The sequence below is a fragment of the Caretta caretta genome, chromosome 10 (assembly GCF_965140235.1).
Source record: "Caretta caretta isolate rCarCar2 chromosome 10, rCarCar1.hap1, whole genome shotgun sequence".
In the NCBI taxonomy this organism is placed as follows: Eukaryota; Metazoa; Chordata; order Testudines; family Cheloniidae; genus Caretta; species Caretta caretta.
This window is the reverse complement of record NC_134215.1, coordinates 44,510,874-44,537,093: the sequence shown is the minus strand read 5'-3', so window position 1 is coordinate 44,537,093 and position 26,220 is coordinate 44,510,874. Positions and strand designations below refer to the sequence as shown.

The following is a 26,220-nucleotide window of genomic DNA, read 5'->3' as shown; positions in this document are numbered from 1 at the left end:
CTCCACAGGCGCCACTGAGCAGTAACTGCAGCCACAGCCGTGTGCTACTCAGGCTGAGTCACTGCCCCACAAGGGAGTTCAGACCACATGCTCTCTGGGGGACCCTGGAAAAGCAGGAACCCCTCCCCCCAGTGCTGCAGCTGAAGCAGATACCCCTCTGCCTGGCCCCTTCCAATGGAGGAGCTGGCAGCACTTGACAATTCATTGTCTACATCACCCACCTTTCACAGACGGGGAAACAGAGGCAGAGAGGGCAGTGACTCAGCCCAGGCCAGAGCTGGCAATAGGAGCCCGGACTCCTGGGTTCTAGCACACTGCCAGGAGAAAGCGGTCTCTTTTTCCAGATGCATGTGATAATGCCCCACAGGATTCCAAGTGGCACTGTGATCACTGTGCAAAGCCAGGCTGTTAATGACCCCCTAGGAAGTCCCCATCACCAGAGGTGTAGCCCTCCCCAGTACCCCAATGCTGGGTGCATGACTGCGTCTGATAAATTCTGACACATAGATGAGCAAAATCTGATGGAGAAGAGCCAACACAGCTTTTGTAAAGGGAAATCGTGTCTCACCAATCTCTTAGAATTCTTGGAGGGGGGTCAACAAATATATGGACAAGGGGGATCCAGTGGATGTAGTGTCCTTGGACTTTTAGAAAGCCTTTGAGGCACTTAAGCAAAATAAGCTGTCATGGGATAAGAGGGAAGGTCCTCTCATGGACCAGTAACTAGTTAAAAGACAGGAAACAAAGGGTAGGAATAAATGGTCAGTTTTCAGAAAGGAGAGAGGTAAATAGTGGTGTCCCCCAGGGGTCTGTACTGGGACCAGTGCTGTTCAACATATTCATAAATGATCTGGAAAAAGGGGTAAACAGTGAGGTGGCAAAGGTTGGAGATGCTACAAAATTACTCAAGATAGTTAAGTCCAAAGCTGACTGCGAAGAGTTACAAAGGGATCACACAAAACTGGGTAACTGGGCAACAAAATGTCAGATGAAATTCAATGTTGATAAATGCAAAGTAATGCCCATTGGAAAACATAATCCCAACTAGACATACAAAATGATGGGGTCTAAATTAACTGTTACCACTCAAGAAAGATCATTGTGGACAGTTTTCTGAAAACATCCGCTCCATGTGCAATGGCCGTCAAAAAAGCGAATAGAAAGTTAGAAACCATTAGGAAAGGGATAGATGATAAAACAGAAAATATCACAATGCCACTACATAAATCCATGGTATGCCCATACCCTGAATACTGTGTGCAGTTCTGGTGGCCCCATCTCAAAAAAAGATATATTGGAATTGGAAAAGGTTCAGAAAAGGGCAACAAAAATTATTAGGTGTCTGGAACATCTTCCATATGAGGAGATATTTGAAAGACTGGAACTGTTCAGTTTATAAAAGAGATGACTAAGGGGGGATATGATAGAGGTCTATAAAATCATGAATGGTTGGAGAAAGTGAATAAGGAAAGGTTATTTACCCCTTCACATAACACAAGAACCTGGGGTCACGCAGATGAAATTAATAGACAGCAGGTTTAAAACAAACAAAAGGCTAAAACTATAACCGGGTTCAAAAAAGAATGAGATAAGTTCATGGGGGGATACATCCATCAATGGCTATTAGCCAAGATGGTCAGGGATACAACCCCATGCTCTGGGTGTCCCTAAATTTCTGATAGCCAGTTGCTGGGACTGGACGACAAGGGATGGATCACTTGATCATTGCCCTGTTCTGTTCATTCCCTCTGGAGCACCTGGCCGCTGTCAGAAGACAGGATACTGGGCTGGATGGACCATTGGTCTGACCCAGTATGGCCATTTTTATGTTCTTATGCACACAGCCGCAGAGAGAAGACCATGCCCTGCTAGTAGGCTGACGGGCGATACCCTCTGCCCCCCATCCCACAGCATGGACGTATACATGCCACAGATCTGATATGCTGCCACCTTCCAAAGCTTTATGGGTCTCTGGCCCATCAACTGACTGAGTACCAGTGGAATAGCAATGACGATCTAGCAACAGGCAGACTGGAAAGTGTTCCTGTCCAGGGACAGGGGTTGGCGAGCCCCTCAGAGGCTGGATGCTTTGATGGATCCTCTTGGCTCTGGGTGGCTCATTTCTGGTACATCCCGGCAGCAGCTGGTGGGTATCTGAAATACCCCATATCTGACACAAGGTCCTGGCCCCCCAGTGATAGCTGGGGATGTGATCCACTGTCAGACCATGAAGGCTCAGCAGAGGGAGATTCTGGGGATGCCTGCTGGCTGGTTCCCCTGATCCAGGGCACCAAAGAGCGATTCGCTGGCTGCTAGCTCTCACAGTTTGATTGGGAGTTTCAGGATATTTGGTATTTGATTCAAAGCCCCAGCACCTAATTCCTGTGAGTACGGGACAATCTCAGCTTTCATTTAGAGAAAGGGTTATGTTAGCAGCCCTCCTGGACGTGCAGAAAAGCTGGACATGATCCAAGCATAACTGAAAGGCTCAGAACCCAGAAGGCGAAGAACCCCCAGCCCCCGCCCCAAATGCACTGGTTTTAAAATCTCATGATTCTGGGGCCCAAACTCCTGGCTTTTGGACAGCTGAAGTAGGAATACTGCATTCGCCAGCTGATAGGATGAGCACCCCCCACCTCCCAGAGTGCTCAGGCCTGGGGTGAGTCAGCTAACAACGTGCATTAGCCAGGCCAATTCACTCCTTTCCCTGACGCTGGCTGCAGCAGGCTGCTCTGTGCACTCTGTGGTTGAAGAGAGAGCGCCCAGCCTGCTGGGTTCTGCTCTAGCCCTTGGGGGAGCTGGGGTTCCACTCTCTGTCCTGGGGAAGCCAGGGAATTAACAGACAGCGAGGTCAGGAGATCTTTCGAACCTTAGCCTGGGTGGGGTGAAGGATCAGGCCAGATCCTCTGGGGGAAGTCACTTGTCCAGGGTAAGGAGCTGGGCCAGCCCTGCTCTTGGATCCAGGATCCATGGAAGCCTGCCAGTACTGCCCCCCATTCCAATCACACGCTGTACCCCAAAAGCATGGCTGGGTTCAGACTCCCTCAGAGCAGTTAAACTGAGCTGGAGAGCTCAGTGCTGCAGCCATAAACTCTGCCCAGGGAAACCTTTCCTGCAGCTGGCACTCCACCCACCTGTGGCATGGGGCCAGGCACAGGCAGCATGTACAGCACACAGCAGCCATTTTATCTCTCAGCACTGGCCCCTGCAAAGAAAGGGGGCCAGCTCAGAGCAGTGGGTCACAGCGCCTGGCTCATCCTGGGCAGGGCCATGCCACATACCGATCGCTGGCTGTCACAGCAGGGACTTGGCCCAGCCCACAGCATGGCAGCTGCTATATGTGCTGTGGATGCCGAGTTTGTGGTGGGATTATTGGGGGGGAAGGAAGGAGAGGGAATGTCTCCCATCCCCCTGCCTCTCCTGTATTTAGGCTCACAGCTGTAAGCAGTTTCCACTACCCCTTTCCCTCCAGCTTTGGGATTTCATCCGTCCTTCCAGCTGCCCCTGAGCCCTGATGGGGGTTAGTCCTGGGACCTGGCCTAAGGAGGCCAGCACCCAAAGCTCTCCTCCTCCCTTCTAGAACAGGAACCCCACTGCCAATGCCACAGCAAGGAGGCTGCCCCAGGTCACAGAGAGGTGCCCCTCAGAGCCACTTCCCAGCAGCAGGGACTGCTCACAATGGACCTGATTCAAACTGCGAGAGAGATGGAATTACACACGCTGCTCTTCTCTGCAGGAGACAGGCGCTAACGGAACAGGCCTCACAGGGAGAGATGCAAGGAGCTGTGCAAGAGAAGGGGAAGGGCCGAGTTGGTCACAGTCTGAAAGTAGCGCAATTTGTATTTTTATAATTTCAACTGATAAAATCGATGTTCATTTTTAAGCATATCTGTCTATTTTTATCTATTTAATTGTTCGGGTTTGTGGAAACTTATACGGGGAGAGGGGGTCAGACAATTATTTAATGACAGTAGAGGTCAAGAGTCAGAAAGTTAAAGCTTTATAACCTTTAAAACATAAATTGTCAGCGTCACATGTCAAAATAGACAAAGGAAATAGGCATAAAAAAAAAATCAAACTCTAGTAAGTTCTCAAGCATCATTTCTCTTCCTTTGCCCTACACGGCGAACAAATATTTGACACCAGGCTCTTTGATCTAGCAGACAAAGGTCTAACAAGATCCAATGGCTGGAAGTTGAAACTAGACAAATTCAGATGGGAAATAAGGCGTGAATTTTTAACAATGAGGTAATTAACTGTTGGAACAATTTACCAAGGGCCATGGTGGATACTCCATCACTGGTAATTTTTAAATCAAGACTGGATGTCTTTCTAAAAAAGATCTGCTCTAGTTCAAGCACAGATACTGTACTTGAAGCAGGGAGTAATACAGGGAAGCCTTATGGCCTGTGTTGTACAGGGGGGTCAGATAAGATGATCACAATGATTTCTTCTGGCCTTATAATCTGTGAACAGAGCAGCAGTGAGTAGATGCAATACATGTCTGGGAACAATCAGGGGATCAGAGGGGCAGAACCAGGAAAGCAACAGGCCGACAGAGCAGGTTATAGTTTGCAAGTTAATTTGGCTAAAGAATCCAGTTCAGTCATAACTACCACTTGCTTCAGTCAGGATACAACAGGTTCCCACGGCTCAGAACATACAATCATAGAAATGTGGGCCCGGAAGGGACCTCGAGAGGGCATCAAGTCCAGCCCCTGCTCTGAGGCCAAACCAGGTAAACCTAGATGATCCCTAATAGGTATTTGTCCATTCTTAAAATCCTTCAGTGATGGGGATTCCACACCTTCCTTGGAAGCCTGTTCTGGTATTTAACTATCCTTAAAGTTAGAAAGCTTTTCCTAATATCTAAGCTAAATCTCCTCTTCTGCAAATTATGCCCATTACTTCTTGGCCTACATTCAGTGGACATGGAGAACAATTGATCATTGTCCTCCTTATAACAGCCTTTAACATATTGGAAGACTGTTATCAGGTCCCCCGCAGTCTTTTTCTCAAGACTAAACATACCCAGTTTTTTCACCTTTCCTCATAGGTCAGGTTTTCCAAACTTGTTATCATTTTGGTCGCTCTTCTCCGGACGTCTAAAAATTTCTTAAAATGTGGGCCCAGAACTGGACAAAATACTCCAGCTGAGGCCTCACCAGTGCTGAGTAGAGCAGGATAATTATCCCCTGTGTCTTACATACAACATTCCTGTTAGTACACCACAGAATACTATTAGCCTTTTTTCACAACTGCATCACATTGTTGACTCATATTCAATTTGTGATCCACTATAACCCCCGGATCCTCTCCAGCAGTACTGCTGCCTAGTCAGTTATTTCTCATTTTATGGTTGTGCATTTGATTTTTCTTTCCTATGTGTAGTACTCTACACTTGTCTTTATTGAATTTCATCTTGTTGATTTCAGACCAATCCTCCAATTTATCAAGGTCATTTTGAACTCTAATCCTGCCCACCAAAGTGCTTGCAACCCCTCCCAGCTTGGTGTCATCTGCAAGTTTTATAAGCATACTCCCCACTCCATTATCGAAGTCATTAATGAAAATATTGACTAGTACAGACCTGATACATCCCCCAAGTTTGACAGTGAACCATTGATAACCAGTCGTTGAATAAGGTCTTTCAACCAGTTCTGAACCCACCTGACAGTAAGTTCATCTAGACCACTTTTCCCTAATTTATTTATGAGAATGTCATGTGGAACCGTATCAAAAGCCTTGCTAAAATCAAGATATATCACATCCACTGCTTCCCCCATCCACTAGACCAGTAACCCTGTTAAAGAAGGAAATTAGGTTGTTTTGGCATGATTTGTTCTTGACAAATCCATGCTGGCTATTCTTTATAACCCTATTATCCTCTAGACACAGGGCAACAGGTGCAACAAGGACCCACCTGACATACAGCCACAGATGGACTCCAATCCTATGGGACTTCCACCATGTCCCTGGTCCAAACGCATAGGCTCCTAAGCCCAGATCCTCAAAGGTATTTAGGCTCCTACCTTCTGTTGATTTAAAAGCCCAGTGCCAGAGCTAGAGAAGAATCTTCCTTTGCTATTAGCAGAGTGGGGCCTAGGACACATTTGAGCCCTTCACCCTAGTCTGTAGATATCAGTGAGGCATTCAGATAATTCAGCACAGCAGCCACACCAGGGAAATAGCAGCAAGTCATCTCCCCCACCCGCTTGTCAGCAATAAACAGCAGGCTGGTGTTGTGTGATTAAACTAGGCAAATAAAAAACATTGCACAAACTTCCAGAGATATCTGAGCAACTTATTCCTGCACAGACCATGTTTGCTTGGTTTTACAGCGTCTCTGCAAAGCCATTCCCTGGGTCTTGATTTGATTGGCATCCCTCGTCCCCCAGGAACTTCACTCGGGGGTTCAGTTTTGAACCCTGAAGTTCACCACTGGACTCAGGGCCCAAGTGCCAAGTCTCACATGGGAATCGATGAGGTGGCTGACTTTCAGTGTGCCCCCCCCTCAGCTCCCAGAGAGCTGGGCCCAGGCCAGGGGAGGGGGCTGGCCAGGAGCCAACCCCACAGGGAGAGGAATGGGGGGAGGGGGAAGCCAGCCCCGCAGCTCTGTTAATGAATTCAGTCTGCAATGAAACCGGAGACCCCAGGAAACAAGAGAGGCTCCTGGTTGTAACCTCTGGCTCTGCACAGGGCCCAGCTGTGGTGGGGGAGGGGAGGCCTTGGTTGATCATTTGGTTGTGGAGGGCAGGGGGATGCTCGGGGCACTTACTGGAGCTCAGCAGTGTCTTGCTGCCCATGGTGAGGTACCCATGGTGAGGTTCCCTACCTGGGTGTGCTAAGGCATGGGGGGAGGGCCGCTGTCCAAGGCTACATGGTGAATAAGGGGCAGAAATGGGTCAGAACTGCCCAGGCCTGTGCTAAACACAAGGCCAGCCTCCACCCTCACCTCCCAACCTGTCCCTTCTCACTGAGCCCCAGTAGCCCCCAGCCCCAGCTCTGCATCCGACAGTGGGGCAGACCCCTCACACCCTCCCCCCGCCACCACGCTGCAGAACCTGGCGCAGCTGGGCAGCTTAGCACGAGCCACAGGGGCCGAGGGGCCCAGGAGGAGGTGGACAGGGGGATCTACCCCCCTTGCAGACTCTGCAAGGAGCAGGGCCCAGGAGGCTGCAGAGCTGCCTGCCTTGGCCAGGGAACCCAACCCGCAGCCACCTGTGAAATATTCATCCCGCCAGGAATCCACTGACAGCACCATGGCAACCTCAACGCCAGGCTTCTCTTACACCTATTCCATTCACAGGCCCTGGGCAGCTGGGGTTACACACACAGTGGGGGCGGTTACGGGGGGGCGGCGGGGGGAGGCAAGGTGCCTTCCTCGCAGCAGCCTCTGGGGCCAGGAGGACACTGAGTCCCTTATGGGCTGAGTTTGCTGGTGCTCAGCTAAGCCCCCAGCTTCTGCTACATGAAATCCCTTCTGAACATCCTCCTCCTGCCCCCAGCTGGATGCCCCCAGGCCTGTCGCCCCCCACCTGGATACTGGGGGTCTGAGTACAGTGGGCAGGAGCTCTCTGTAATGGACACTCAGGCCCCCACTGAGACTCTTGCCAATTAGAGGCAGAGCCCCCCCGACCCTCAGCTGGGCTGGGACACATCAGCACCGGTTAGCGTACGGGCTGCCCAGCCTGCAGCCCCCTGGGCTGTCCCTGATGTGGCAATCAATAGGAACTGACCCAGTCCCTACATGTCTTTTTCAGTTTCACCTGGGGCAAAACTCCCAGTCACAATGTGACCCCTGAGCAGGGGTGAAATTAACTCAGGACACTTACCGGTATGGGGCGGGGGCTGGCTCCAGCCCCTGGAAGGGATGGGGCCTCAGGTGGAAGGGGCGGCATTGGGGGGTCAGCATCCCCCATCCCGCCCTTCCAGGCCACCTGGCCCGTGCCACCTGGGGCAATTTAAAGGGCCCAGGGCTCCGGATGCCGCTGCTGCAGTATCGGCAGCAGCGTCTGGAGCCCCAAGCCCTTTTAAATTCCCCACCCCAGCCCGGGTGGCCAAGAGGGGACAAAAGGGGCAGGGTCGTTTGCCGCGGCAGTTCTTTAACGTTGCTGCCCCTTCCCCCCCCACGCCCCGTCAGCGGCCCTGCCGGTACGGACCCTACCAGCAGGGCCGCCAACAAGGGAGGCAAAAGGGGCAGGGACATTAAAGCTCTGGGCTGGGTCCAGGCTGGTGCGGGTTCTTACTGGTATGCCATACCAGCCCGTACCGGCTCACTTTCACCCCGCCCCGAGGGCAGAAACTCCCAAACGCGACCCAAATGCATGGCGGTGATGGCAAGGGGGCACTCCGGGGTCTGAGCTCATCACACAGGGGGCTCCCTGTGAGTCACTGGAAGCTCCACGTGCACGTCCCCAGTTGGATGGCATTTAATAGAGACAAAAAACAGCCAGCGCCTCAGCTGGGGTAAATCAGTGGAGCTCCAATGGATCGAATAATTAACACCAGCTGAGAATCTGGTCACAGCTTTTGATAGCGTCCTTTCCATAGACTTCTGTAGCAGGGATAGAATTCTATATTCCATTCTATAGGGTGCTTTTAAACAAAACCCTAAAGATCAGGGGTGGGCAAACTACTGCCCGCAAGCTGTTTTAAGCCAGCCCATGAGCCGCACTACATGGCTTGGCCCCGGACCAGCTGGGGCACTGGGTCGGGGCCCAGACCATGCAGCTCGGCCCCGCTCCAGCAGGGTTGCTCGGTCGGGGCCGCACCGCATGGCTCGGCCCTGCTCTGGCACTCTGGCCGGGGTGCTGGGCGGGGCCGCACCACGCGGCTTAGCCCCGCTCCGGTGCTCTGGCTGGGGCTCTGGGTTGGGGCTGCACCATGCAGCTTAGCTGTGCTGCGGCCAGGGCGCAGCTCCCGGAAGCTGCGGCATGGCCCCACTCCAGCTCCTACGTGCTCCAATGGGAGCTGCAGGGGCGGTATCTGCAGATGGGGCAGCGTGCAGACCCACCTGGCTGCACCTCCATGTAGGAGCTGGAGAAGGGACATGCCACTGCTTCCGGGAACTGCTTGAAGTAAGCACCGCTTGGAGCCTGCACCCCCTGAGCCTCTCCCCATGCCCCCACCCCCTGTCCCAGCCCTGATCCCCCTCCCGCTCTCCAAACCCTTCGATCCCAGCCCGGAATACCCTCCTGCCCCCCAAACTCCTCATCCCCAGCCCCACCCCAGAGCCCACACCCCATCCCGCACCCCAACCCCAATTTTGTGAGCATTCATAGCCTGTCATACAATTTCTATTCCCTGATGTGGCCCTCGGGCCAAAAAGTTTGTCCACGCCTGCTATAGGTAGCGTATAACTCTCGATTCAATTCTCTGGGGCTTTCCTATAAGAGTTCAGCCCCTTTGTTGGCACACCTGAGGCTCCCTAAATGCACAGAAGTGACATGGGGACAAAACAATCCAAACCATTTCCAAAAGCATCCCCAGAGTTTCCAGAGAATAGTACATCTCCAATTCAAGGGCAGATGCCTCTGAGCTGGCGCGAACTCTCTCAGTGTGTTCTGAGGTTCGAGCCTCAAGACTTGCAGAGCAGGACCGGGCTGAGTCAGAGCTAAGTGGGAGGAGGGTGGGCTGGGGCTGGGAGTGGGGGGACAAGAAGTCACACCTTCTAGCTAGGATGCACCTCCCCGCAAATGGGGAGGGGGGCCCCCCATTAACCATAAACACACCACAGATACTAGCTTGTCCAAAACGTAGCACCACAGCATGGACAGGGAAGGCCCATGCAGCAACATGGGATCCCTTGCCCTGGTAATCAGTGGGGGAGGAGTACCCAGCTCCCAGAGGGCCAGGAACAGCAGTATTAAGGACGGAAATGGAACAATGAGATCTGCAGTTGGGGCTGAGACAAGCCCCCAGAGCACAGGGAGACTGGTCCAGACCCAAGTGTCTCTAGAGCAGGCCGAACCGGAATCCTCCATCCAAACCTCCCGTGCTGTGGGGTCGTCTGATGCAACCCCAAACTTCGATTGAAGCTGGGACCGCGTCACAGAGTGCGAGGCTATCCCTAGGGGACCCCCATGCTCAGGCGGCAGGTGAGGCTGAGCTGGCCGCTTTCCCTCCTAACGCCCTATTCCCAGTCACAGGTTCCGGGCTCCAGGACTTGGAGGGACTCATCCTGGCTCCAAGGGAGCAAATTTGGGGAAAGCCAGAGCTAAATCCCTTCCAACGAACAGCAAAACCGCCATTTTGTGCTGCCAAGAGCTCAGCGGACATGGAGCCCCCAGCGCGGGAAATTCACAGCTCCAGCATGAAGCAAGGCACTATGTATTGAGGTTCTGCTATAGTATCCTCAGTGTCCTCTCCTTCCCCTGCCCCCAGAGCCAGGCCTGGGCGAGCGAAGGACTCACAGAATGATGGCACCACTTCAGGAACGCCAGGCAGACAAGGTGCGGCAGGGTTGCCACTCAACTGGCATGGAGAGACCCTGAGGATGCAGGGGCAGGGCTGGACGAAGAGGGACACAGAAAACAGATCCCACTGGGCCAGCTTCACCCGCACCCTCAAAGAGATGGGCCCTTTGGACAGCTCCATGGACACAGCAGGGTGGCACTGGGCCCTCAAGGCTCAGAGGTGCTTTACTAGCTGTCATTAAAGCTGTACCCTTGTCTATGACCCCAGCATCCCAAGCTCACCTCATAGGTAGCCATATGGCCCCCTGCAGCCCCTTGTGCCTCCTCCCCATGCCCCCATCACCCAGCAAGCACCACTTGAAGCATGCTTGACACTCACTGAAATGCAGGCCCTTGTGTCCTAGAGAGACTCTGTCTCAGACACAGACCCAGCAACTCCTGTTACAGTCCAGTAGGGCCAGATTCCCCATGGGCCATGCTGGGGACAGTGGAAGAGTTATGCAGGGTGGAGTTTTGAAGGGAAAGCCAAGGGGCTAGAGCTCTCCTAACATCACTCTGATGGGGTGTGTGATGGGGCAGTGTTGTGGAGAACCCCCTCCCCTTCTCCCTCCCTTTCAGTGGGGATCAGGGTCTTGTAGGACCAGGAAACCCACTCCCAATTTGACAATGGGGAGCCCAGGGACAGAGTCTCTCTGGGAAGAGGCTCCTCCCATCTCATCCCACTACTGCCACCATCCAGTTGAGATCTTAGGAGGACCAAGTTGCTAGCATTTTATTCCTAAGGGGAGAATGGTTTTGTGTCCTCCAAGCACTCCCGTCCCTTCCCTGCCTCCCAAACTCACAAGAGCCCCCCTCCCCACCAGTGGCCCTACCGTAGTGGCTGTGTCTGGCTGCCACTGGTGCTGTTTTCTGGGGCAGCCACCTGCTCTGGCGACTTGAGCAGACGGAGCTCGTCAGCCTGCATAGCGTTGTACCAGACCTGCTGCCCTCCGTCAGGTGTCAGCACTGGGCTCTTGGCCTCTTCACTTGCCATCCCCTGCTGGAACCTCACCAGGTTCACTGCGCTGGCCGGCAGCTGCAGCAGCTTCTGCATCGGATTCATCGCAGCTGCGGAGGGGAGCAAGGGTCGCCGACAGGTAGAGAGAGGTGATGGCCCCTCAGCAACAGGGACACTGATTCTTCTGCAGTCAGTGTGCCAGCCCTCAAAGGGTTAACCTGGCTCTGCCAAGCTCCCCCCGGCCAGCTCCCCAGTGGAGTTCCAGCACAGCTGGGGGGCTTCCTGCCCCCTCTCTCACTGGCACCCCCTCTGGACCCCCCAGGGTTGTCGTCTCTGATCCTGAATCCCAGATCCCGAGCTGGTGGGTGCGATTCAAGGCATGAGGAAGGAAGGCAGCAGCGAGGAGCTGGGGCTGGCTGCCTGTGAGGGGAGCACCCACATGGCTATGGGGGAGCAGCTTCTGGGCTCCCCGGAGGGCTTGGCTGGCCCTAGCACAGCAGGCTAAAGAGGCTCCTCGTGCCCACACTGCGCTGCCCCAACCACCCCAGCTCCTGCCCCCGGCCAGACGCTCAGCACAGCCCAGCCACGTTTGCAGGTCAGCTGGCTCAGCTCTATGACTCAGCTCCCCTCCTCTCCGAGCTCCCCTCTGCCTGACAGCCCCCGCCCTCCTGTCCCTGGGCTGAAATCTGATGCTGCAGCAGCTGGAAGGCAGCTGAAGAGGAGCCCTTGCTCCTCGCCTGGCTTGCAGCGCCTCCTGCTGGCCACACACAAACTGCCACTCAGAGTGAGCCAGCCCGACCACCCCCCTCTGCCCCTGGGGATCGCCACCCATCCCCTGCCCCGCAGGGACATAGGGCAGACCCCAGCTAAGTCCATGCTAGCTGCCAGTGCTCAGCACCTCCAAGCATCAGGCCCAGAGGGTGACTGTACCTGCCATCCGTGGGCACTTGCAGGCTACCAGCTCCCATCCACAGGGCACAGGCAGGACAGGGCTGGCAAGCACTCAGCTAGGTGCAGGGAGGGACTCACAGAGAGGGATATCGAGGATATCTAGAGTCATGCTACCAAGGAGAATGGAAGTGAGATAAACCCTCATGCTTCAGAGCTTCAGCTACTCTGTCTTAGGGGCTCAGGGGAGACATTCATGGGGGCTGATCACCCCACATCTGCCACTGCAGGGTTCCTACACCTTTCCCTAAGGCATCTGGTGCTGGCCACTGGCAGAGATGAGACACTGGGCTAGACAGACCTTGGTTCTGCTCCAGCCTAGCGATGCCGCTGTGCATATGCCATAGACTGAGGCAGCCCCCAGAGGATTTAACAGGGATGCCCACTGCTGCCAGAGGATCTCATTCCAGGCATCCAGAGAGTTGTTCCAGCCCTGGTCAGCTCTTTTGTAGGACAAAGAGGCCTGAGCTACCCACTGGCCTTTAACCCTTCAGTGCCAGGGATGCTGTTCTTGGCTAAAGACCCAGCCACGACCTCACCAGAGCTAGCGGGGAGCCTGTGGAGTGGTCCAGAGCGACATCCCCTGCACAGAGAGCTGAACATCATGCATTAAGCCCACAGAGAGCCACCCCCGACAGGAGTTTTCGAGAGCAAGAACCAACCCCTTGCTGCAGGCTCGAAGCTGTCCGAGAGCAGGCAGGGAATTCACTGTTCTCATTTTCCATTCATTTCAGCAGGGGCAGGCTGGGGTCACGGGGAGTGATTCCCGCTCCCCACGCTGTGCACGAGGGCCCGACGCACGGCAGCCACCCCAGGCGGAAGGGCCGCGAGGCAGGTGGGCACAGCACTAGGACAGAAGGGAGCCATGGAGCCGCTCCGGGAGGAGGAAGCAGGGCAGGGAAGGAGCCAGCTGTGGTGCGGTTCCCAGGTGCTGGCCAGAGGGAAAGGCAGCCCAGGAAGCTGCTAGGTGAGAGGGGGCTGGGTGAAGGAGTAAGAGAGGACAGTGCCTGGCTCATGGGGCCTCTGGCAGGCGTAATCACATCCAGGACACCCCTGAGAGAGGACAAGCCCGGATCCATGGCCCTGTCCCGTGCAGTGCTCCCCTGGTGCATCCCTGCCAGCGTCACACAGGGACAGAGCCGTTCACACAGGCGACAGGGCAGCCAGCACTGCAGATGAGTCACCAGGGCTGGGGTCTGTGACAGCCAGCGCATCATGCAGCTTCACGCTGGGCTGCAGCACAGACACGGGGAGCTGAGCTGACGTGTGGGCGTTTGACGCCCCTGGACCCAGACTGCCTGGACACACCACACATCTGGGGAGCTGTCACAGCCTCTGGAGCCGCGCCCCAGACGCCAGCCCAGGGGAGGGACAGAGGGGCAAGAGCCCCACTTAGATGCCAGTTGGGTTGGTTCTGTTGCGGGGGGAAACGGCATCATCCAGTAGCCACTGTGCATGATCGCCCTCCCAGCCGGGCTTTACCCCCTTGTTTGTGTCTGTAGCTCTGTTTGCATTCCAGTAGTGCCCGTAGTGCCCCATTGTGCTGGGCTTGTTACAGACACACGTATTAAGAGGCAGTGGCTATCCCTATGTTTACAATATAACTAAGACACAGAAAGCATCACTAGCCCTATTTTATGGATGGGGGGCTGAGGGATTTGCCCCGGTCACACCGGGAGTCTATGGCAGAGTCAGGCCCAGAACCTAACTCCCGAATCCCAGCACAGCAACTCAACCAGAAGCCCACCCTCCCCCTGCCATGCAATTCCTGTGCCTCCCTTCCCCCAGCCCAGAATTTTGCACTAAGATGCTAAATGCCAAACGTGGATGGCTGTTCAGACCGGATTGTGATCTTACACCAGGTTTACCCTGGGGCAGCAGCACTGGCTTCCGTGGGGTTCCTCCTGGCTTACCCAGGGCACTCGACAGGAGGAGCAGGCCCAAAGTGCTTCACTGAAGCTGGAGCCCCATGGACGGCCGAGCTCCTTCCCAGGCTGCCATGTCTGCGCTGTACACACAGCACCACAGCAAGTGCTGCTGAGCCAGGGCCAGGCCAACTCATCCAGACTCCTTCTTAGCCCACAGGGCCATTGAGTGCGGGGGACCCAAGCTGTCCTGACACCAGGGTAGATGGCGCTCCCAGTACCTCTGGGCTGGTATCAGAACGTCTCCAGTGAAATCCAACCTGCCTTCGGGTTCACGTTACTCACAGAGAGCAGGGAAGGAAAAGTTCAGAGACGGCGTCAGAAGGGGAAACTGCGGAAAGAGGAGCCAAATTCTGGTGACAGCTGTTAGCTTGACAGTGTTGGAGAAGGAAATCCTCAGGGCAGGTACTGCCCCTCTTCCCCCCCCCCCTTTCTGTAGGGAGCCCACTAGTAGGGGCGAGATGGGCACTCAGTCTCCATGGCCAGGCCAGTCCTTGGTCCCCATCAGGGCTGCCAGCAAGCAGCCCCTCGACTCAGGTGCCAATCATAGGGGTGGTTGGTGCGGGAAATACTCACCCTGGTAGTTCCTGGGCCCGACCCTGTAAGTGGAATCCCCACTGGAGTCAATGCAGGGGTGACGCTGGGAGCATTTACAAGCTCACCCTGAGCCCATGGCTAGTTTGGCTCCTGTCTTTGAGCAGTGAGGATTCCCGCAGATCCCCGTAGCCCAGCCCCTGTAGAACGGGCTGATCGATAGCATTGCTGGACAGCGGGGAACTGCGTAGATCCCCAGCATTGCTCTGCACAAAGGTTAATCCTGGGCCTGCACTAAGTGGCTGCAGCTATCCTGCTGTAAGGCTAATGGGCAGATGACACTTTAGCCCCCCATACCCCTCTGGAGCGTTACTGGGATCTTTGCTATTCTTCCCCCTAAAAGGGTGCGTGTAGGGGGTCTCTCTGCCATTCCACCTACCCCACAGCTTCCAGGAGTCCCCTGCCTCATGAATAGCTCCCATCCCTGCCCTACTGATCAAGCCCCTGGTGCAGCAGCAGTGTGAAAGCGACAGGATTCTTGTGTGGAGCTGTTTGGGAACGGGGGCAGGACTGCAGTAGCAGGGGGCTGCAGGTCAGGATTGAGGGGCACTGGCAGAGCTGACTGGGAGCTGGCCCAGCTCCTACCTGCACCGTGCCAGGCTCTCCCCACGCTCCCAGCCCTTACATCTACCCTGAAGTTTATCTCAGAGCCCTGGGCAGGGCAAGCTCCCGTTTGGGAGAAGGGCCTGGAACATGCAGAGTCTCCATTCCCTGCTTTCCCAACGGTACTGGGGATCCGGTGTCCTCCTGGGGCTGGGGCACCTGTTAGAAGACATGCAGGATTTGGGAATAAGACTCAGTGGGAGCGGGAGGCCGTGACTGTTTCAGGGAGAGCCCCACGTTCCCAGCTGAGCCTCAGCTCAACTGTGATGGTGGATGGCCAAGGTGTGGGCCTGGGGCCTAAAACATCCACGTGACAGAGGCCCACCAATCATCTCCCCTCCAGACCTGGAAGTGATGCTGGCTGGGTTGCCTTGCCACAGTCCCAGTGCAGGGGGCGCTGGAGAGCACTCAGCCCTAGATCTGATGGGCAGCGGAGATGAGTGAGCAGGGGGGCACCATACCCCCAATAGGGCTCAGGCAGGCATGGGGCAGAGCACAGTCCCCACTGTACCTACCCCTCTGCTGTGGGCAGCCTGGCAACGTGGCTCATTTACAGCCCCAGCAGCTCTGCACAGACCCTGGTGGCGTCAGCCCGGAGGGGCTGTCCCAGACCCCTCATGCTGGGGTTCCCTCGTTATTCCCACCCCCTGCCATGGTTGCAGGCCTGTGGCCATAGCAAGAAGACTCAGGCATCAGTTTTGGGTTCACAGGCCTCGCCCGGCTGGACCATCACCGGGAGTGTCCGACTCCCACAGAGCCATTCAAAATAGTCTGCCCAAGCGAGCATGCCCAGCGGGCATGGTACAGTCAGTGAGAGTGTGGGGGCACAAAGCCCACCACAGGGAGCCCAGCAGGACAGGCTCGGAGCAGTTCCCTGTGGGACCTGTGTGAAACAGGCCTGGGGACCACAAGAGGCACCAATCTACACCCTGCTTGGCAGCCTCTGGGGCTCCGATTACCCCTCTCCTCGCTCAGACCGAGGCCTATTGGTGGGTGCGGTGGGCAGGAGCTCGCCAGTCGCTGCCCAGCTGTGCAGGCTCTGAGGATCCATCATTTCAGCCTCCCCAGTGCCAGTCCCTCTAACCCCTTCCACCTGCGTTGAGACTCCCATGGGAACGGGCAAAAGTCTTCTGAAGCCCCAAAACCTTGCATAGAGCCCTGGACATTGGTCTGGTCCCTGCCTGCAAGTCTGGAAAGCTGGCAGAGGAGAAGCCTGGGCAGAACTCAGCTGTGCTCCATGGTACGTGGGGGAAGGAGCCATCCCCAGCCTGCTCAGAGGATGGCAACTGACTCCTTGAAGTGCACCGGGGCTGAGTGGGGCTGGGACCCAGCAGCCTGCCCCAGATGTAGCTGCCAGATGCCCTTCAAGGACAGCCCTACGTACAGTGCATAGGAGTGGTCTAACTGGGAGAGAAAGGCATGGATGCTTTCCCTCACCAGACACACACACGACCCAGCTGTGTGATTCAAATGCTGGAGCGATGCAGCCCCAGCCCTGAGTCCTCCCCACACCCACCTTCTCCAGCAGAACAGCCAGCCAGCATGTAAAATCCAAACGCAGCAGAGCCCTGCACATGCGGGAGGCAAAGGTAGCAGGAAGCTCTGGTGGGAGCATGATAACTAGCAGGCAGCCAGGATCCTGCTTCTCCAACCCTCTCTATCCCCTTTCATCCCAGGGGATTCCAATAAGCTGCTATACACAGAGATTGTTTCACCCACCACTGAAATGCAGCCACCTCTGGGGTAGAATGCAGCTGCTGTTATAAAGCACACAGCTACTCTGCACAACAGTTTAGGACCGGAAGTGAAGAACACCACTATGTACAGCTGGGACTGTAGGGGGAGTTAGCAGCTGTAGGACATAGCAAAGAGTGGCACAGGAACATGAGTGGGCAGGATCTCGGTTTTACGTCTCATCCAAGAATTGGCACCTCCAGCAGCAAGGCGCCTTCCAGCTATTAGCATCAGCGTTGTGCTGCTGGGGAAACAGCACCTCCTGCTGAATCCTCAGCACCATCTCTGTCCCAACCGGTACTGGCAGAGTGCTGCTGTCCAGCCATTTCACACCGGCTGGCTGCAGGCAGGCAGACAGGCAGCTGCTGACAGGTGGCAGGCGAGTGGTGGGTCAGCAACGTCCCCGCAGGGGGTTACACCCCTCAGAGAGGAAGGAATCGGGCAGATGGGGCAGTCCCTGCAGTCCCACCCCGGCACCAGGCTGCAGCAGTATCAGAAACTCAGCTTCCATCTGAGCAGGCGTCTGTCAGGAAGTCAAATCTGCGCCTACACCACTGGGGCTGCGGTCAGGAGTGAGCTGTCCAATGTACCGGAGCAGTTCCCTCCAGCAGGGCTGGGGAGGACCGATGGATCCATGCCCAGGGATGGGAGAAAGCGGATCCTAGTAGGGCGCTCTTCCCACTGAAGAGATCAGGGCAATCAGAGGGAGGCGCATGAGTTCATTCAGGCCAGGTGCCAGCCTGTAGCAATCCCCAGCAATGCTAAGGAACCTGGGCCAGTTACCCTGCACACACCAAACCTGTCCTCTGCTCTCCACACCAGTCTCCCATAGAGAACAGAGTCAAGTTCCAGGTCTCAATCCTGATCTTCAGAGCGCTCAATGGCCTGGAACCAGCATATCTAAAAGACCCTCTAATGCTCCAGGGCAAAGATTGTGATCAACATCTCTGGCACCATGGAGCTCTCTCCAATAACTCTGTGCAAGAGACAGAGCTTCTCGGGGGGCCAGTACCAGATCGCGGACCGACCTCCCCCAGGAACCAAGGGCCACCCCAAACATACCACTCGCACTCCAAGGGCAAAACATAGTTCTGCCTTCTCTAACTCCACACTGAGCAGCACGGACACAAAACCAAAATCCTACCAAAACAAATCAGCTTCACACACAGCCCTCTCCCTGGGGAGAGGATGAGAAAGTACAAACCACGCGTCTGGCTGTTTAATGCTCGACTGGAAGGTGCTCAGATACCACGGTGACGAGATAGTGTAAGAACCCACCTGGATTGCAAGCAGGGAAAAGAAAAATGCGAAGAAAAATGGGGTTTGCCATGGAAAGGAGAGAATCCCACCTGCTGAATCTTAACATATGGAACCTTGACACCTGGTTCTCCGATGGGGATTCCCATCCACACTCTGCCCCTAATGGCACCTCACTTATAAACGGCAACATACCCCCAGCCCATGGTGAGCTGCCTGCCTGCCTGATGAGAAGGTTTGTCAGATGCTAACGCTGAGTCAGTGCTGATGGCATCCAAGCTATCAGGAGCGAGCCACTGAGCGTTAGAAGCAGCCAGACCAGCTGAGCTAAGGCAAGGTGAGCAGAGGAGCAGGGAGCAGCCTCCTCCCTGAGGATTTGGGACATGTAACTAATGGAGATTGTTGGCCTCCGAAAGGCCAGAGATGGACCCTTGGGTACTTCCCGTTACTTATTCTAGGGAGCATGATGAACAGCAGAAGCACTGCTCTCCCTCCAGTGAGAAAACGAACAGCAGGTGGCAAGACAGCCACCTTCTCAGTTACAAGCGGTGCTGGCTGTATCAAATCAGACACATTCCCAAACAAAAGGCCTCTCCCAGTTAACTCTGCCCCAGTACTGCCACCCCCTGCCCTGAGACAAACATCCCCCTTCGGCATTAGCGGTGAGCCGCATTCACCCATTCCCCTTCCATACTGGGGTATGCACCACACACCCACTGCACAGGCTGCCTGGCATTCTACACAGACCACCTCCTATTGACATGTCTTCTTCCAGTGCCCGGGCAGCCTCTCGCCTCCTGCCCTGCATTCAGGCAGACCCCTCTAGCCCCCCTGCCTCCAGCCAGTGGCAGACTGAGGATGGCTCTGTGCATCTGAGTTCCATGCTTTCACCCCAAAGCCCGGGGCTTATATTTAATTCCCTGACAAGGGCATTCAGTCGTGTCGATCCTGGCTCCTCATTCTAACCCAGACATCTCACAGCCCCACCCTTAACTGCAGTGAGCTCTATTGTACTAAACCTAGAGAATATACCCCAAAATCCTATCACTAACTACTGAAATGCAGCCACCTCTGGAGCAGGACACAGAAGCTGAACATCCCAGGAAAGTTCAGGGCAGTAAGCAAAGAGCACCATCCTGTCCAACTGATCCTGCCGAGGGAACTGAGGGAGGCAGAATGTAAACCCCTCCACTGGAATCTGACAGAACCCAGGGATCAACTCTCCCATCCTAGAACCCACAATTTAAAAACCAGAGGTGCTCCCAGCCTGTCTTTAACAGCTAATTCCAAAAGGGGCACCTCCAGCACCCCTGCCACCTAACTGCAGCACTGACTCATAAGGAAGATTGCTGCCTGCTGAGTCACCAGCAAGACCGTAGCTGGCACCCAGATTGTCCCCTCGCAGGTCTCCTGCCCCAGCACAGCCCTAGTCGTCTTCCAAGATCTGACACAACACAATCAGGGATGGTAAAACTCCTGCCGCACCTTTGTGTTGCGGGAAGTGTGATGGCTCAGCACTTTATTTTCATTAATATTTACACACACACACACACACACACACACACACACACACACATGCTTTTAAGGGCTAGTCTGTCACTCTGGGCTACCAGTAAACAAGGAAATAATATTTACACACACACACACACACACACGCTTTTAAGGGCTAGTCTGTCACTCTGGGCTACCAGTAAACAAGGAAATAAAATCAAGATCTTTGTTAAAACAGCACTGGAAAGATCAGAGCTAGCAGCGGGCTAGTGCTGGTGAGTTTGGCTGAGAGTCTGTGGCTCTCATTCCTGGAGGGTTTTTAAGGTGAGCAGCTGTATCTTCAAATTTGGGTAGGGTGAAATCCAGCTCCATGCAGGCGCCCAGTAGTGCCCAGGATTCTATTCCTCTGCACAGGGGAGAAATCCATCTTTACCAAGCCAACTAACAGCACCGTGGGTTGCACTCAAACAGCTGCTACCAACATTTCACTCCGGTTAAAAAAACAACAACAAACCTATCCTTTAGATCAGCCTGGCACCATTTTAACCATTGGCCTGAGGTAACGTTTTTGAGATGAAGAGAAAATCTCCTTAGCTTTTCATTCTCCCGACTCATGGTGAAGAACAGATAGGAAGGATGGCCCAGTAGTTATGGTGCCAGCCTGGAACCTACATTCAATTCCCGGCTCCACACAGGCTTCCTGAGTGTCCAAGACGAGTCCCAGATCCCAGATTCTCAAAGGGATTTAGAAGCCTCACTCCCACTGAAGTTCATTTGGGCCTTAGTCTCTCTGGGCCGCAGGATAACAGCTCTTCCCTCCCTCACAGGGACGTGGTGAGACTAACTATATCCAGGCCTGTGAGGTTCTCTGATCCTAAGGAATGGGGGCCATACAAATACCCAAGAGAGTGCTGATTTTGTGCCTGGGCTAGTAAACATTTGCAGTGTTTTCCAAGGCTGCCATACATTATTAATGGCAAAGGATTTTTCACATCTCGTTTGCCTCCCATCACTTCTTCTATGTGTTATGTCTGGGTTTCACTGAGAGGTCCCAATCCTACTGTAGTACATAGGAATAAGGCAGTGTCCCTTTAAATAGTTTGTGAGCCCTCTAGTAGCCTGCTCCATGTTCTAGGTTTAAGAAGCCAACAAGCACCTGTCAGAGCAGCAAGGTGTGTGTAGCTAGGCCGGGCATGTCTGTGTAGACTTAGTAACATGGTTGGTTGAGACCCAGCTGTGACTCTCAAAAAGAAAAGGAGTACTTGTGGCACCTTAGAGACTAACAAATTTATTTGAGCATAAGCTTTTGTGAGCTACAGCTCACTTCATTGGATGCATTCAGTGGAAAACTGTGACTCTGTGGTTCCTACAACAACATGCACAATCAGATCTGCCTGGGGAGACCCTGGTGTCCGTTCAGAGCCCAGTAGCCATGCAGGGGTCTGCACGGACGGATCCAAAGGCAGGACTACAGCCTGAGCTAATTCCACTTCCTGGTTCTAACGCATAGCCACGGGCTGTGCTGTTTGAGTTCCCAACACTGCCCGGGAAAGTTTGAGTAATAAACAAGCAAACAGCTGTTTAGAAAGTCTCTGACCATGCTTCTCTAGTCATTGGTGTTGGGATTTGTAAACCCCTTTAAAGGGATCCTTTGGCTGCTGGGGACGAGACATCCACTCACCCGCTCCAAGAGAAAGTACTTCATGACGCCGTATGGGCCCTATTGCTCTCTCACTCACACCAATTTGACATCAGTGTAAATGTGCCCCTGACTTTAATGGAGCTCCTCCCAATTTACACCAACATATAAGGGAGAAGGGTAGGGGCCCAAACATCCATGATCACATTCCCTGCAGTTTGCTAGTCACAGCAGGACCCAGGTCCTCAGAACTTGTATTTCTGCACACATATGATCATCTTCCCTCCAACGGGTGTTACCTTAGAGGCCTCTGCAGCTTTCTGCAATCTGCATCTAGGTCATACTGTGGCTTTAAGCATAGGCGACAACTCTGTGGGTGCTCTGGGGCTGGAGCATCCATGGGGAAAAATCAGTGGGTGCAGCCAAGCTCCACTCTTCCCCCGCCCCACCTCCTCCTCCCCACCCAAGCATGCCACGTCCCCACTCCTTTGCCTTCCTCCCAGCGCTTCCCCCCGGCAGACACCAAACAGCTGTTTGGCGGCATGCTGGGAGGGAGGGGGTATGCTCAGGGGAGGGAAGCAGGGAAGAGGCAGGGGCGGCGCGGGGATTTGGGGAAGGGGTTGGAATAGGGGCAGGGAGGGGGTGGAGTTGGGGTGCGGACTTTGGGGAAGGGGTTGGAATGGGGGCGGGGCAGAGTGGGAAGAGGCAGGGCCACGTGGAAGGGGTGGAATGGGGGCAGGGCTGGGAGCAGAGGCGGGGGGTCAAGCACCCAGCGGAAAACGGGGAAGTCGGCGCCTATGGCTTTAAGGCCCAGTGTACAGTGGGAATCCCAGTAGGAATTCTGGCTGATTCAGCCCTTGATGCAGTACGTAAGAATACCTCTCCTTTGGCAAGCCAGATTTCTATCACAATCCTTCTTTGTCCCATTGGCACCTTCCCCTCTTCCCCAGGCAGACAGCCAGACTCCAGTCTTAGCCATAGCAGCAGAAATCCAATCCCTCCAAGGAAGCCAGTGGAGTTAATCCAGATTTACAGTGAGATGAGACTCAGGCCTCTAGTCTTTTCTCATGGGGTCATTTCAAACGGTTTCACTGGATCCCTATACAGATCCAGTACACAGGAAATGGCCCCCGGAGCCACTAACAGTATAACATACTCAATAACAACCCTATCTATAGGAATTCTAGATTTGAGATGATGCCTCAGATATGGACAGCAATCTACAAACAGCCTTTGCTTGCTAATGTTGCTTTCCTAGGGATATGCCATTGCAAAGCACTATGATAAAGGCCTGTATGTGCTGCAATGACTAGACACAAGAAGGGGAGGTAAGGGTATCCTGACACCTGAAGGTTTTAATTTCATTCCTTGTTCAGAGTAGTGTTTCCAGTTTGCTTCTTAGCACAGATTGTTCTTACCTTCTAACCCTAGCTATAGGCAGCCTCATGAGTCCCCATTTGTGGGAATGAATAGATTGCACGGGAACGTCTAACATAGTTGGGGTGAAATCCTGGCCCCACTGCAGTCAATGGCAGTTTTGCCTTTGACTTCTGTGTGGCTCAGACTTCCCCCTAGGAGTTTAAAGTCATGTCACATAAACTAGATTTGCAATAAAGCCTTGCAATTTCTCTCCGTCTCATGAGATATTGGTGGTCTCCAGTTACAGCGACACACAAGCAGGCATACCATATGCATGGTTCTTTTGTGGATTTCCTAGAAAAAACTCAGTTTGCAGAGAGAATTCATTTTTAAAGGTGAGTGTCTTCCCACCAACGCCCAGCAGTGTATTTTATCATCTCATCATGCTCCCAGCAGCACACAGGGGGCCCTGACTGTGTCCTTGCAAAACACTGCAAAGTGCACTTTGGGTTGGTGAAAAACCACAAAATATGCTTATGGCTTAACACAGTTTCAGATCAGGGGCTGGAAGGGTTCTCCTTTAATTTAAGACTTGGCCAGTGAATTCAGCTCCCTGGGGCTTAAATATGCCACACAAAAACCAGGGCAGCAAAGATGGGATGTTTGGCCTTTGTAAGAGAAATACAGCAATCTGTTCAGAGGGCTCTAGGAATCCAGCTTCCACCTGCGTGTGGATGTCACATACAGCCCAAAGATTTGCTGCTGCTGCGTGTCTGCAGGGCTAGATCTATAGAGTCGCTGTGCGTCTCTAGTGCACAGGGTACAGGGGAAATCTGAGCCAGAAACATGAGTGTCTCCCTGCCCCCAGCATCCCCCCAGGAGCCCTTCTGCTGTAGGTTTAGCCACAAAGCGTCTCAGACAAACATCATCTGGTAGCTGAGAACAAACAAACCCCAGGTGCGATCACACGCTTAGCAGAGGGTGGCTGGGAATCTTTTAAAATTTATTTTTAATTCTCACCCTGCTCTTAGCCTTCAGCCAAAGCCTCCCTGAAATCAGCCACCCCACCCCAGGGGCTAGAGACAATCCAGGCGTCCCCGTTTTACCCCAGTCCCCTCCGAGGGAAGCTACAGGCACCTGCCACTGCAATGGCCTCCCCCACAGGCCCCTCCTGGCTGGTGCTTTTCTCAGCGCCAACAAATGCTGCCCCAAATGGGAGGTGTGCGTGTGTGTGTGTGTGGGGGGGGGGGCACAAGGGAAAATGCATCCAATAGCTCATGCCCTGGGAATCAGGGCAGAGGATGGCCCGAGCTGGCCCTTCTAGGCCCCCGCAGCCTGGGCACCGGCACCCTCCCAGACCCTGCTCAGCCCAGCCGCCCCTTACCGTTTGTAATCCGAGGAGAAGATGCCGCCGCTGGCCGGATCGTGGCCATACTCCGGCTCCCCCAGGCTGGAGGAGCCCCCTTTCTCCTCGCTGTAGGCTGGGCTGGCCGACATGGCTGGGAGCAGGGGATTCGACCAGGGGAAGGCGATGCTGAGCCTCTTAAAGCCACACACGCCTGTAAATCAGGGATGCGCTGGTCGGGTTGCAGCAGGGCTGGATGCTGCAGCTGATGTCAGCATCATGTGGCCGCAGCTTACGTAGGCTGGGAAACCCCAACCCCCACCCAGCCGGGAGAGGCAGGGTAGGAGGGGGGAGCCTCCTCTTAAAGAGGCAGGAGGTGGCTGGCGCTGGACTGCTGTCCAGCACAGGATGGAGGATGCCGGGGCAGGGCTGATGGGGCAAAGGGACTCAGGGAAGGGGGCTGTAGAAAGGCTCCAGGGGGAGATGCAGGATCAGAGCCATCCTCACCCCCTGGAGGGACCCAGTGTCTTTGGAAGGGGGCAGATCAGAGGATCAGGCTAGGCCCTTTTCCGATACGTGGGCAGGGCACAAGTTTTCCAGCCAAGTTTCTTTTCCCAGTTAAAAATGGGGCTTTTGCCCCAATCTGACAGTCCCCAGGGTGTGTGTGCATACCCCACCCTGTCTGATGCCTGGGTGACAAACTAGGGAGTCCCGTTTTCAGCCATTTCCCACAGGAAGGTTCTTGATTTTTGGCCCCCCAAACCTGAAAACTTCTCTTTTGGGGTTGAAGGGTGTTTGACAAAACACCTAACTTTTCTGTGGGGGGGGGAGGGGGGAGAGAGATCATTTTCCAACACACCTTGTATAAAAACCTGAGTGCCAAAAATGCGTGTTCACTAGTTATGGGAAATAAAACAGTGGCCAGAAAAATGGCCAAGGGTTACAAAGGCAAATAGATGTCTAAAAATCAAACCACATGAAAATAGTTGAGGAGAACAGGAGAGGAGGCCGTTCACAGTTTCTATAACCTCCCACCTCTGCCCCTTTCTCCAATTAGGGCCCAGTCTTGCAACCACTTACCCACGAGTAATTTTACTCATGAGTTAGTCCTGTTGGGTCCAATTCTCTCCTCTCGCCAGTTTCATGGCAGTGTAACTCCAGTGATTTAAGTGGAGTCACTCCTGCTTTATGTGAGTTGAGAACTGGCCCCAATGAGACGCCTGACATGAGTGACGCGGGTAGGTAGCTGCATGATTGGACTCTTAGATTTAAGCTTTTGGGGGCAGAAGCCTTGTTTTCATATCCGAAGACAAAGTATTATTTGTCCTTTATTAACAAGCTAGGAGGTAGGAGGTGAGGGAGAGATGTCTAGTGGATACACAACTAAAAAGCAAAAGCAGAAGAAGACAACCAGTGTTAGAGGCGCCCCTTTGCTAGGCAGCATCTGATCCTGGGTTACTACAGGCACACTATACTGTAAGATTATGGTAACAGACACTAATATATCGGACACACTCCAGGGCCCCCTCTGACACGGAGTCCCCGGCTGATGCTCTGGAACTGCTCCCTACGAAGCCAGTCAGGACTCTGGGGAAGTCTTCTTTCTGTGAGCAGACTGTTTGCAGGACACACAGCTCACACAGCTTCCACCTTCCTGGGTCTGACCTCGGAGCATTCAGCATCCTCTGCCCCTCCGTGCGCTTCCCACAGCGAGTCCACCCAGGCAGGCTCCTGGGGAAGCCAGAGGGTCCTGCACCCCAACTCCACAGTCAGACGTGACTCTCAGCCAGCCAGTAAAACAGAAGGTTTATTAGACGACAGGAACATGGTCTAACACAGAGCTTGTAGATGCAGAGAACAGGACCCCTCAGCTGGGTCCATTTTGGGGGCCAGTGAGCCAGACAACCCCG

At 54.2% G+C, this 26,220-nt stretch overlaps 1 protein-coding gene across 6 annotated transcripts in view; it reads right to left on the bottom strand.

Annotated features, from left to right (window-relative positions):
- AP3B2 (adaptor related protein complex 3 subunit beta 2) overlaps positions 1-24,585 on the bottom strand; it is a 64,915-nt gene extending 40,330 nt beyond the window's left edge. The window contains exon 1 of one of the 6 annotated variants that reach the window (XM_048865927.2): positions 24,350-24,585. In XM_048865927.2, coding sequence (XP_048721884.1) covers positions 24,350-24,462 — 113 coding nt within the window. In that variant the 5' untranslated portion in view covers positions 24,463-24,585. Of the gene's footprint in view, positions 1-5,923; positions 6,125-11,290; positions 11,996-24,349 lie in introns of those variants that run through there. The other 5 variants (XM_048865929.2, XM_048865925.2, XM_048865926.2 and 2 more) reach the window with 5 other exon arrangements.
- Positions 24,586-26,220: the final 1,635 nt, after the last annotated feature.